Source organism: Stegastes partitus, unplaced genomic scaffold (assembly GCF_000690725.1).
Source record: "Stegastes partitus isolate 25-593 unplaced genomic scaffold, Stegastes_partitus-1.0.2 Scaffold707, whole genome shotgun sequence".
Lineage (NCBI taxonomy): Eukaryota > Metazoa > Chordata > Actinopteri > Pomacentridae > Stegastes > Stegastes partitus.
Genome location: NW_007578438.1, coordinates 203,312 through 215,349, shown reverse-complemented (window position 1 = coordinate 215,349; position 12,038 = coordinate 203,312). Strand labels below are relative to the sequence as shown.

At 49.6% G+C, this 12,038-nt stretch overlaps 1 protein-coding gene across 2 annotated transcripts in view; it reads left to right on the top strand.

Annotated features, from left to right (window-relative positions):
* The first annotated feature begins 8,421 nt into the window (after positions 1-8,421).
* Positions 8,422-12,038, top strand: part of mtss1la (MTSS I-BAR domain containing 2a) — a 23,347-nt gene continuing 19,730 nt past the window's right edge. For both annotated transcript variants that reach the window (XM_008290982.1, XM_008290981.1), the window contains exons 1-3: positions 8,422-8,803; positions 11,496-11,557; positions 11,674-11,747. In XM_008290982.1, coding sequence (XP_008289204.1) covers positions 8,735-8,803; positions 11,496-11,557; positions 11,674-11,747 — 205 coding nt within the window. In that variant the 5' untranslated portion in view covers positions 8,422-8,734. The remainder of the gene's footprint in view (positions 8,804-11,495; positions 11,558-11,673; positions 11,748-12,038) is intronic.

Genomic DNA, 12,038 nt, shown 5'->3' with positions numbered 1-12,038 from the left:
AGGATGTGGGCAAACATTCACATTTTGATTTCAGAAGCAGGTGTTCTGATCACTTTGGACCCACGGTGGCATGGGGATTCTTGTTTCTTACACCTTTTTAATAATAAAGATTCTCTTGATACCTGATGCATGCTGTATGGTCTCATCATGAACACCACCATGGACCATGGATGAGCTGGAGTTCTGCTCGCTGACACGGTGAAACATGGAAACATGCTCCTTAGAAAATGGTGTAAAAGTGCTTTTTCACACAAAAACAGAAAAGACACGACTTCAGTATTGGCTGGATCTGGGAATGTTTATAAGTAAAGAAATCGCCTACGTTTTCCCTCCATGTGTTCTCCAGTGAAGTGGGGTTGGAGAACGTTCTAACGTGTTCCAACGGAACAATGAGAAATCCCAACTTTAAGTTCAAGAAGCAGGAAATAGTGTCTTTACCGGGTCTCACTCTGACTGAGGACCTTAAAATCCAGTTTGTTGTATACGACCAGTAAAACAGTCGTCACTGGGTTGTGTCATGATGGTGTTGCACATGCAGGCGGCCACTAGGTGGCAGCATGTAGACAAGCCAGGATCCACCGAGCTGAACCAGACGGATCCAACTCGACTCATTCAGGGCTGGATTTCCATGAAAATGAACAAAGACATTAAAGGTCCCCTGAGAACTAACCCTCGCTGACCTGTCCCTCTAGCGCCACCATCAGGTCAAATCATTGATTTAGTAACAAATACCTGATGGTGTTTAAATCCGTTGTGGCTGTGTTCCTTGTGTTTAAAGGTAATCAGCTGATGCATGCTAACACGCTAAGCTAAGCTGGTGAGCACGCTGCCTGGAGCTCCCTGAGCGGCGCCGTCTTGTTTTTCTATTTTGGATGATTAAACCTGTCAGAGACGAGCTGTCGGCCCAGTTGTGGCAGTGATTCACTGTACTGCAGAACAGCTTTATTTTCCTATCGAACGTGATTGATGACTTCAAAGACAGAAATGTTTAAACATTCCTGCAGAACGCCTGTTTGCTTTGAGATGCTGCTCGTTCCTCCACATCGCTCTCCGCTGCTGCCTGTTGAATTTAACAAGCTTGTCTTGACTGACCTCCAGATCCTTGACTCCCCAGGGTGACTCCCCAGAGGACGCGCTTCCTTTCCGGGCCTGAGCTCCTCCAAACCAAACTCTGGGTGTCGTGTCCTCGCTGCACACACACTGAAGGTGCTGCTGGATGGTTCACCGAGAAGTCAGAGAGTTCTGTTCCCACCGAAGACAGAAAAACAGACGGGAGAAGCAGTTTCTTTACCACAGCCCCTCCTCTCCAACACAACAGCACATGGACGGACAGCCTCTCCTGCTTGTTGTTCCTCTGGGTTATTTTCAGAGCGTGCTGGATTCAAATAGCATATTTCCACATGTATAGAGTTCACAAACAGACACACCTGGCATGCACAGATGGATCCATGACATACACATCCATACGCTTTAAACCGACACCGACCCGGCTGGGAGTACGCGTGGAATGGCAGCAATGCCCAAACACTGATCTGACCCGGTCACTGTCTTTTCTTAAAGAGGAATGTCAGTAATCAGAGTGTTTATTTGGTGTGTCTGGGGGAGGCACGTCTCACCGCGCTGAGAGGATCAACAACGTCTTCGCAGGGATTCTTCATCCTGAACGTGTCCTCCGAGATAATTTTGGTTCTCGCGCATGAAAGATTGAACTTTTTTAACTCGACGAGCTCGGGAACTTTTCACTTCGTGTCATTTGTGTGGCAGCAGGAACGCTGGCAGCTGAAGGTTTCATAAATAGAAGCCAGCGCTGTCACTGAATGAGCAAAATCAGCTCTTTATCTGCATCCCAGCTCATCGGGTCTGATTGAAATGAACTGCAGTGGCACAATATCGTCGGTGACAGTGTGCCGTTCCCCAGATAATTTGGGTTGTCACGTCCTTGCTGGAGATAAAATAAGCAGATTCAAGGGCTCAGCGGAGACAAATTGATTTAGCTTCACCAGGAGGCGAAGTGGAAATCTGTCAGCTAGCTAAATGCCCTCGTCTCTTCAGTTTGTGGCCTTTACATACATTTATTTTTTACTTGATGCGGTGTTGTTGTGCGTGACGTTCACCCTGTGACTGCTGCTGCTCTGTGGCGTGTTTACAGCGGTCTGCGTTTCCACATACGTGTCAGGGAGGCCGTGACAGTCGGACACTCTGGATGACGGCAGAAACATTTTCAGCTCACGTCTCTGCAGCTGAACACCAACAACCAGCAGCAACAACCAGTGTTTCTGCTCCTGAGTTTGTTCAGAATAAAAAGAGAGGAAATCATGTTGCTTCCCGAGCTCGGCATGAAGTTCTGTTTGTTTGTGTTGGTGAGTGAATGCTGGTGTTTATGGCCTTCCAGCTCCAGTGCTCTTCTGTTTGTTTGTGTGTGTGCACAGCTCAGCGGGTGTTAAGAGGTCAAGCAGAACTCCCAATAAAAAGCGAGTCACGCGGCCCCGGCACAGCGGAGACGACGGTTCTGTCTTGGTTTCTATGCAGCTACATCACCGTCTCCCCTCGGACCTCCTCCTGGCTTCACACGTGCCCGGGCCTCGGCGGTATCACCACCCTGATCGCTGGGAGATAAACACAGAGGCAACACGTGTCCATACGGGCTCCATCGGGAGGAGAGCCGGACCTGCAGAGGAAATTCCTCAGGCTCACATGGAGCCGGTGAAGGAGCTGCTAGCACTGAGGGGGACGCTCCGGCCGGCCGAGGGGCACCGGGACGTGGGCGGGTTGAAGCAGAAAGAAAGTCAGTCGGGACGTTTTACAGGGGAAGAGGAGTAAATTGGAATAAAGGGAACAGCGCAGAGATGTGAGATTAGAAAGGAAGGACGGGCCAGAAAGCAGGGGTGGATGAAAGCAAAGGAAGAGGAGATGAGGAGAAGGACTGCAGGAGATGCAGAGGCCCGGGGGAGGCCTGTCTGTGGGCAGTTTGGTTTACATGAGCTCATTCATTAACCATCCGGCCCTCGTCTGAACACTTCTGTGGAATACAAAGCAGTGTAAAGAGTGCGTACCACAGATTGCATTCCCCTCTGAGGACGACTCTCTGTCCATCTGTGATGTGTTGACGTACGGGTTGCGGCCGTCACGTTTGGAGAGGCTCCACCATGCTGAGGAGCACTGGAAGCCCTCCGACCCACAGAGATGAGAGCCAGCTGCTGAACCGAGACAAATTATTGCAATTTGCCTTTAAACAGAAGACAACGTGTCGACTACGACTTGCTTCTTAGAGCTGCGGTACATCTCAGCGCCACGCTGGAAAGCTGTCTTCTACTTTTGTCAAAGGTCTGGAGACGCTGAGCTGTTGTCTGTGTTCTGCTGCAGAGCTTCAGCATCCAAGACGGTCACTGTTTGCCTCCTGGATTGGCTCTGATTTGTCAGCAGGCTCCTATTTCCATATAAACAGCCACCTTTGAGACTAATCAAAATACTTGGAACACCAAACCGAACAGTCTCACGTTACACAATCCTGCCATATATCACAATAAGACTACACTCCTACGGGCTGAACAGAGACAGAACACATTTAGAGTACTGAACACATTATAATGCTAGACAATATATTAGTAATACACTAACCCTCCTTAAAATCACATTTAGCTTCACTAATGGAGGCTAAACACTTGATGACGGCCGGTGTTTTGGATCCACTTCCATTACAGTCATCGTCCTTTACTGCCTTATCTTCATCTCACGTTCACCACGAGTGTGTGTGAGCAGAGGATGGACCATGAAGTTAAACACACACATTTAACTGGAGCAGATAGGTTCTCTTGTACTGTGCCTGCTGACCAGCCTCCGGACATGTATGTGGCCTGAGAGCTTCTTACCCTCCAGGGTATTTATGACGGCAACTGCAGGCAAACCAGGAAACACAGCAACAGGTTTTTCTGTATGTTTCCCGGCAGAGACAACTGAGAGATCTGCTCAAGAGAGAATCAAATGAAAACAGTCAAACTAGGAAAAACCTGTTGAGGTAAAATGCAGATGTATGAACTCCTGGTTGCTTTCAGCCTCTTCACAGCTGTCAAACTAAAACATGTTCAAAAACTACATACAAATAAAAAGTGCTGCTTACATGCAGGAGATAAACTGACTGATGCTTGTTGTAACTCCTCCATCAGCTTTCACAGGACTGATCTGAGCCGGTCACAGAACCGGCGCTGGTCAGCCATAGGACAGTCACGCTAAACGTCCCAGACTCTTCCAGCATCGCTCTACCTACCAATCCACCTTCTGACTATGAAGCTTTCGCCCCCTGCGGACTTGAAAGGCGGCCGTTAAAAGTTTGTAGTTTCCTCGCAGACAGAACAGCAGCTTGAATTCATTGGGCTGAAGCGGATTCCTACGGTGACGAGCTTTCACAGCGGAAAACAAGAAGAACCGAGTCGGCCACAGGAATTCCTCAGACATGTTCTGGAGACCTCTCCTCTTCTGTCCTCAGGATGATCAGCGTCTCAGCTCCCTGTCGTGGGATCGATGAACTTCATCTCATCTTAAGGGGAACCAGAAGCCGGAGCTATGTGCATACCTGTCGGCTTCTGTCCTGCAGGTGAGCTCCCCATAAGGTCCACATCAGATCAGTTACATCACAGGCTGAACAAAGGCAGCCTCAGGTGATAAATCCTGATAGATTTTCTGGTCAAGTGGGCACAAGACCTAGAGACTGACCTCTGGGGGGGTCACAGCTTCCCTAATGTTGTCCTCCACCACGGTGATAAACCAGCCGAGACAGGGGGTCCGGGTGAGTCATGGGGAGGCCTGAGCTCCAGTGTGAGAGGTCACAGTATATCACATGGCCTATGAATTCTGCTGCTTCTGTGGCCGGGTCAAGGTCAGAGGGAACCTGAAATACCTTCTAGGAGGAGCAGGAACTGAAGAGAAACAACACAAGGTTAGAACAACAAGCAGCTGTTTGCTCAGCAGCTACCACCTCTGAAGCTTACGTAACCCAAAGTCACATTATAAAGTCTAACGTTATCCAGATCGCTTATCTACGAGCCGAGCAAACGCCAGGTTTCTTCTGCTGAACTCCCCCTGCTAATAAAATGATGGATAGTTTTTCCTCCAGACTCCGGAGCATGAATGAGGTGAAGCATGCAGCCCCGGTGACGGCTGAAAAATAAACAGGCATTATCGCACAATGGTGGATGAAAACGCACCCAGAAGTCAAAGCCCTTAAAGTGGCTTATATAAGCCTCCAGGATGGCTGTGAGTCTGCCCAGCTTGATGTGTTTAGGGCTGATGATTGCTTTCAGTTGTACAGCCTGGCTGGGAGAGCAGGCCAAACACAAACCTTCACATTTTTTCCTGACTCAAACCCATCCTTGCTGAATTAAGGGAACTTGCAGACACACATGCATCAGCGGTATGGCAGAGAGCAGAGGGGGGCTGCTGCTGGTGCTGGTGGTGGTGGTGGTGCTGGTGGTGCTGGTGGTGGTGGTGGGGAGGAATGTCAGCATCTGTGTTGGGATATTTTCTGTTTTATGGCTGTTTTCTCAGAGATGCCAGTGACTGCTGTGGTGAGCGCACAGGGACTGGGCTGCAGGCCCGGCCTCGCTACCTCATGTCTGTCCACGTGGGCAGGAGATACCGAACCAGACATAGTTTCTAAATCGAGTCACCACAAGTTAATAAAAGACAGTGTGATGGTGTTTTCTCTGTGCTGCTTTACGGTTTCTCCTTGTTCCTGTCGTATTCGTGTTTATGACTCCCCTCCTGTTTGCTGGGTGTCTGGTTGCTCTATAAATACCCACAGCACAAGCCCTGTTTTTCTACTGCATAAGAAGCATAAAAGATATGATTACATGGCGCAACAGCGATCGTGTAATTGCTTTGTAAGCAAACTTTACTGACATGACCCAGAAGGGAGTGAAAACAGAGGGGGAGATGCGGTAGGAGAGAGGCATGATTGATAAAGATTATCTCCAGGAATTAAGGGAAAGGCTGCGTTTTCCACTCGCGGCCAGACTGTGTGCTGACGTGGGATGTAGTTTTTGGCTGGACGGAGCCGTGTTTCACAGCGAGGGCTGCCTGCTGGGGTGGATGTAGTCCTGTGTAAAAGCTGACAGATGACAGAGGAAGGTGTGTGTGGCAGATGTGGAGGGTAATAGATTGACAGGATGTTTATCAGGAATGCTGCGGGGTGACCCCAAACCCCCCACAGCCACTTCATAACACACCAGTGATCATGTGGTCACAATACATTACAGCCTGGTGGCCTCCGACTCTCCCTGTCAGGCTCAGCGGAGTCATTATGGCGGACGGCTAAACTTCCCATTAACGTAATATAAATCTAATTCCTCAAAAGTTAAATCAGCTTGTCGGATTAATTATTCAAAATCTTATTTAGCTGAATCTATTTTCAGTGAATCGTTTTCGGGAAATTAACTTCTTTCTTACAGCAAATTAGCAAAGAGGACATCACTGGAATTATCAAGCTGAGACGGTAGCTACTTAGCTTAGCTTAGCTTACTGTAATGTAGCACAGAGAATCAGCTGGTGTGGTCCTGTTTAAATGTTGAAGTAAATAAAACATTTTTAAAAAAATTGTTAATTCACACCAAAACTGCAGTATTAAAACCTAACAGAGAAAGTTTGCTGAGATAATATCTTGTCATTTTGAGTAAGCAGCTACTCAGTTAAGCTCCTGTTAGCATAGTGCTAACAATCAGCTAGCCTGGCTCAGTCTCAGTCTGACACAATCCAAAGACCCCATATTAAGCTACTGCTTACTTGTTTGCCAAAAATTGCAGTAAAAATAAAAAAAGTTAAATGAAAGTATAAAAATGTGACAGAGAGGGTTAGATGAGAAAATTCCACGTACACTGTTGGGTTGGTAAAGTTTGTGCAAGTAACCTCTTAGCTTAGTTTAGCGCTTAGCATCTAAAGACCACATAACAAGCAACTGTTTGCTTATTTGTACAGAAACTGAAACATAAAAACATAACTGAGAGAGTTGGTTAAGAGAATACCACTGGTGTTTGTTACAGTATGTTGGTACACTTTGAATAAGCAATCACTTTAGCTTAGCTTACTATAGCATAGCGCAGAAATCAGCTAGCCTGGCTCTCTAAACTATAATAGAACAAATCCTTCCTACCACCATCTAAACACCACATTAGGCTGAGGTTTGTTTATTTGTACAAAAACCTAAATGTCAAAACATAACTGTGGGAGTTAGTCGAGAAACATGACTGACATTATGTTGATAAATTCAGCGTAAGTAGCCACTTAGCTTATTTTAGCTTAGCACCAAGAATCCCTTGGTACTGCCTGCCTACACCACATGTTTTGTTTATATGTAGAAAAGCTTAAGTATAAAAAACAACATGAAAGTAGGTCAGCTCAGAAAATACCGCTAGCATGAACATGTTGGTAAATACTGAGCAAGTAGCCACCTAGCCTGGCTTAATTTAGCTTAGCTTCGGCTAGTCTTTGTCTGTCTAAACTTTGAAGGTAAGAAAATTCTATATGTCAGAACGTAAAGACCACACATTAAGCTAATGTTTATTTATTAAGCAACAACTTAAGTATGTAAAATAATTAGCTATGGTTTTATTGTGTGCACTGACTGCTAGTCTCAGCTAGCATAAATAGCATAGCTAGCAAACAACTAGAAACACTGACACTCTTAAAATAAATCCAAAATTTTGGGCTTTTACACATCAAATTATCTAAAGGCATTAATACAACAAACAGTATATATTTATTTTTTCCCTTTTCGGGAGTGAGCTAGCAGCTTCCGGTGTTTGTGCTAAGCTAAAGTTAGCTTCTTCTTCTGAGGGAACAACGGCCTCGTCCATCAGAGAACTTTACTCTGAGTTACATCTCTGCCCTTTGTTGTGTTGATTCGGCAGATTATCGATGCAAAACGGGCCGATAGTGGTCCACATGTTCCTGGTTCCTGGAACCAGCCAGAACCCACCGGAGCCGTGGCAGGCGCGTGCGTGAATCCACACATAAAGCCGCGGAAATCCTGCTCCGCGTGTCAGTGGATTGTTGTGGAGAAGAAAGGGCTTCACTTTGTCTGCGTGGGGGTGGGAGGAGGGCCGGAGGAGAAGGGGGTGTTCCTCCGTGTCCCCTCCTCCTCCTCACCCACTGACTGTGGAGGAGAAAGCCCCGGACCGGCCCCGGACCAGCCCCGGACCAGCCCCCTTCCATTCCCATGGATCGTGTTACGGGAGACTCCGGCTCCGAGACATCTGCTCCGCTGCTAACAACGGAGCGCGTCCCCGCGGCTCTTGCGACCGATCCCGTCTGCTGTGGTGCCCCCTCCTCCTGCTCCTCCTCCTCCTCCTGCTCCTGCTCCTCCTCCTCCTCCTCCTCCTCCTCCTGCCCTCTTCCCCAGAACTCTGAGCTCCTCCGTTATTTGCGTTGAACGCGGTGATCATGCGGAGCCACCGTGCATGTGCCCTCCACGCTTCCCGGCTCTAGTCCCTGCGCGTCCCTGCTCCATCCCGGCTCCGGCGGAGCGACCAGCGGACCAGCGGACCAGCGGCGCCCGGTGCCGTCGAGCAGCGCGTTTCTTTTTGTCCGTGCCCCGGCGGGCTGCTGGCTGCGCGGCTCCATCCTGTCGTAGGAGAGGACACCGGAGGGCGGATGGAAACAGCGCCGATGTGCGGAGCTCTGAGGCGGGAGATCTAGTTCTGTTCTCGGTCTTTGTGCGAGTTTGCTTCTTGTTTGTTGTGACACCATGGAGTCGGTGGAGAAGGAGTGCGGAGCGCTGGGGGGACTGTTCCAGGCCATCGTCAACGACATGAAGGTAGCGCGCGCGCACACACACACACACACACACACACACACACACTACAGTATGACGGCTGTGTGTGACCTCTGAGGTTCGGATCAGAGGACCGTTTTACTGCCTTTGTCTCTCCACCGGGTCCTCCCCCACCGGAGCACCGCCGCAGGACGGACTGAGGGGACTCGGTCCCTTTGTCTGATCTGCATGTGCAGCAGGTCGGTCTCATTAGCAGCCCTCCATCCACCGGGTCAGTCTGAGCTCCACACTGGACCTCAGCTCAGCTCCGTCCTGGTTTAATCACAGCCCTGTTTGGTCCGAGCCCAGCACCACCACCAGGTGACACAGGCCCTTCATGGTCAGCAGAACCAGGAGCAGGAACCCACAGTGGGTAGATGTATGACCCTGCAGGGGGCCATCTGACCCCAGACCACTGTTCGCTCTTCGTCCACCGCGCTCCACATGAAGCGTCAGCACTGGACGGATGCTCTGGAAGAACACAGCAGCTCCATCACCTCCACCTCCTGAGCAGCACCGGCCATGAAAGCTGTTGTTGGGCCCTGTGGCAGGAAGTCACTCCACGTGCAGCGTGTTGTTCGGTCCGATCCGGCCTCGGCTCAGGGACTGGACCGACTCGCCTGCAGCTTATTGGAGTAAATCATGAGTTTGTTGCCTCTCAGGGTGGTTAGAAGTAACCCTTCAGGAGGAGTGAGTTGTCCTGTGTTCCTGTGAGTGGGGGAGGGGCGGGTGGAGGAAGCTGAACCAGGGTGGTCTGTTGTTGTTCGTGGCAACAGATGGAAAGTGTGAACGTATTCATGGAGGAAGGAGGAAGCTCCCTCTGCTCATTGTCTGGTGATGCACAAAGTGTTGGTGGTGAGAAGTGGAGCATCAGGCGCCACTTTGAGCCGCTCTTATTGATCAGCGGCTCACGGGCCAGCGGTGCCGTTGGACTATTTATGGAGCCCTCGTCTGTCAGGCTCCAGTGAAGGCAGCTCTGTGGGCTGCTGGCCGGCCCGGTTTGGTTTCATATATTTCCCCTTTTGTGTTGCGCTCACGCCAGAGCCGGAGAGAGACAGAGGCTCTTAGAAAGAGGCAGTCTGTGTATTGATAAGCAGCACAGATGAAAGAGGCTGAAGCCCTGAGTCAGCACAGTATCCATGTCCACTGTCTGAGACAGACATCTGACCTCATTCCTGCCGCCTGACTGGACCACGCAAGCCTGTCGGACCGGCTTAACCCCCCGGGAGCAGTGCAGCAGCACAGCTTCCCTGATTGGGAACGATGTTAGCGTGTAGCACTTATCTGGATGGAGCACTGAGGGAACTCAGCGCTGCACAGAGCCAGTGTGTTGGCACAAGCTGCACCTGTTGGTTATATAAGAGTCTGACGAAGCCACAGCAAAGAAGGAAAGAGGAGGAGGTGTTAGAACAGGAGGTAAAGGGTGAAACCAGAAAAAAGAGATGATTCAGCGTGACTGGATCGGGAGAATTAGATAAGCAATTAGATCAGATGTGCTTTCAAGCCTCTGCATGTGGGAAAACAAATGAAAATGTCCTTGAGCAGCATTGCTTAGCAGCTCCTAGGATAATGCTTTTAACCTCAGCCTCCATGAGTGACAGGCCGTGGGAGGAACTTCCTGTCCTCACTTCCAGCCTTCATGCTGCCCTGCTTCCCTGGATGCTGCTGCTGGGTGTGGATGAAGGTGGGAATGTGAGCCCCCCTGCTGCTCTGCCTGTAGCCCTCCTGCCCACTTGTCCAGCCCTCAGCTGTCCTGGCAGCCCGTCCCTGCTGCCCTGGGAGCTGCAGACCACACAAGCTAATTAGACACCTGTTGAAGTCAAGTGCGAACAGCAGAGCGAGGAGGTTAATGGCAAAGCACTTCTGTTTTCTTTTTGAAAGATGATGCTCCTAAATCACTTTCTCAGGCGGACGCTTCATCTGAGAGAAGCAGGAGTTTGACGGCGTCACCGGCAGACCGGAGCTCAGAGCAGACGTGATGAACGCGAGGCTCTCTCCAGATTGCATGGCGGCTATATATAGTCAGAATGTGTAACCCCGTTCGGCTTCTCTCCATCAGAGAGGCACATGGGGGTTATGCCCTTCCCTTCCTTACTCCAGGGCTCAGCTCTCGCTCTAATGGGATCTGGCCTTGGATGTGTTTTATGTTTGGCTGCTGCTCTGATGCTCGTGGCAGCGTGTGATGATCCCGCCCGGCCTCAATCTAATCCAGGTTTTCTTAGACAAGCTCATACTACCTGCCCAGTGCACATAAACAGTCATGATATGAGGGCTTACGGAGCTCATGTGTGCAGCAGACATGTGAGCGTACCTATGAGAGCGGGTCGCGGTACCGCTCACGGATCACAGTTCAACACTATGCACTCAGAAGTCACGCTGACCTTTTAAAGACAAGTCCGAGCATGAACCGATCTGCTTCTCACCCCAGGGCGAAGAAACCAAGCCCTGTCTGATTTATTGCAGCCTTTCTGGATTCTCATTTAGTATCTTATCCGTGTGTATGAAACAGAAAATGCGTTTACTGTGAATAAAGCTGACAGTGAGGTTTTTATCGAGTCGTACCAGATCCGGACCTCAGAGACAGAACGCTGCGTCTCCTCCTATCTGTATGCACGGCGTGTGTTTGACAGAGCATGCTCGTGCACTTCAATGTCCTTGGTTTCTTTGACTCAGTACTTTTCCTCTCTCTTATCAGAGCTCTTACCCTGTGTGGGAAGACTTCAGTGCCAAGGCCACAAAGCTGCACTCTCAGCTCAGGTGAGAAGTGGTTCCAGTGAGCGGCGGCAGAACCTCAGTGACAAAATATTCTTATGCAATGTTTACAGACTCTTATGCAGCCAGAGTGTACTCAGCATGTTCCCATTTATTTACAGGACCACTATTCTGGCAGCGGTGGCCTTTTTAGATGCCTTTCAGAAGGTGGCGGACATGGCGACCAACTCTAGAGGTAAGGGGGTCATTCAGGTCCACACACTGGAGGTAGAACTCTGGAAGCACTGGTGGAGGAAAGGCTGAACCCAGAACAGCATTCAGCACCTTTTATGAAGCAGACTGAACTTTTGTCTTGATGTTGTTGTTTCTGTGTTTCTGGTGTGAATCTGCAATATGTTCACAGTGTTGGTGGCTCTAAGGTCACACCAGGCAGCTGCTGGTGTTCCACAGAGTTCTCAGTGTGATCGAGCGAGACACACTTCTCACAAGTAAAATGAACGGATATCACTTTTTCACACCCTTAAGA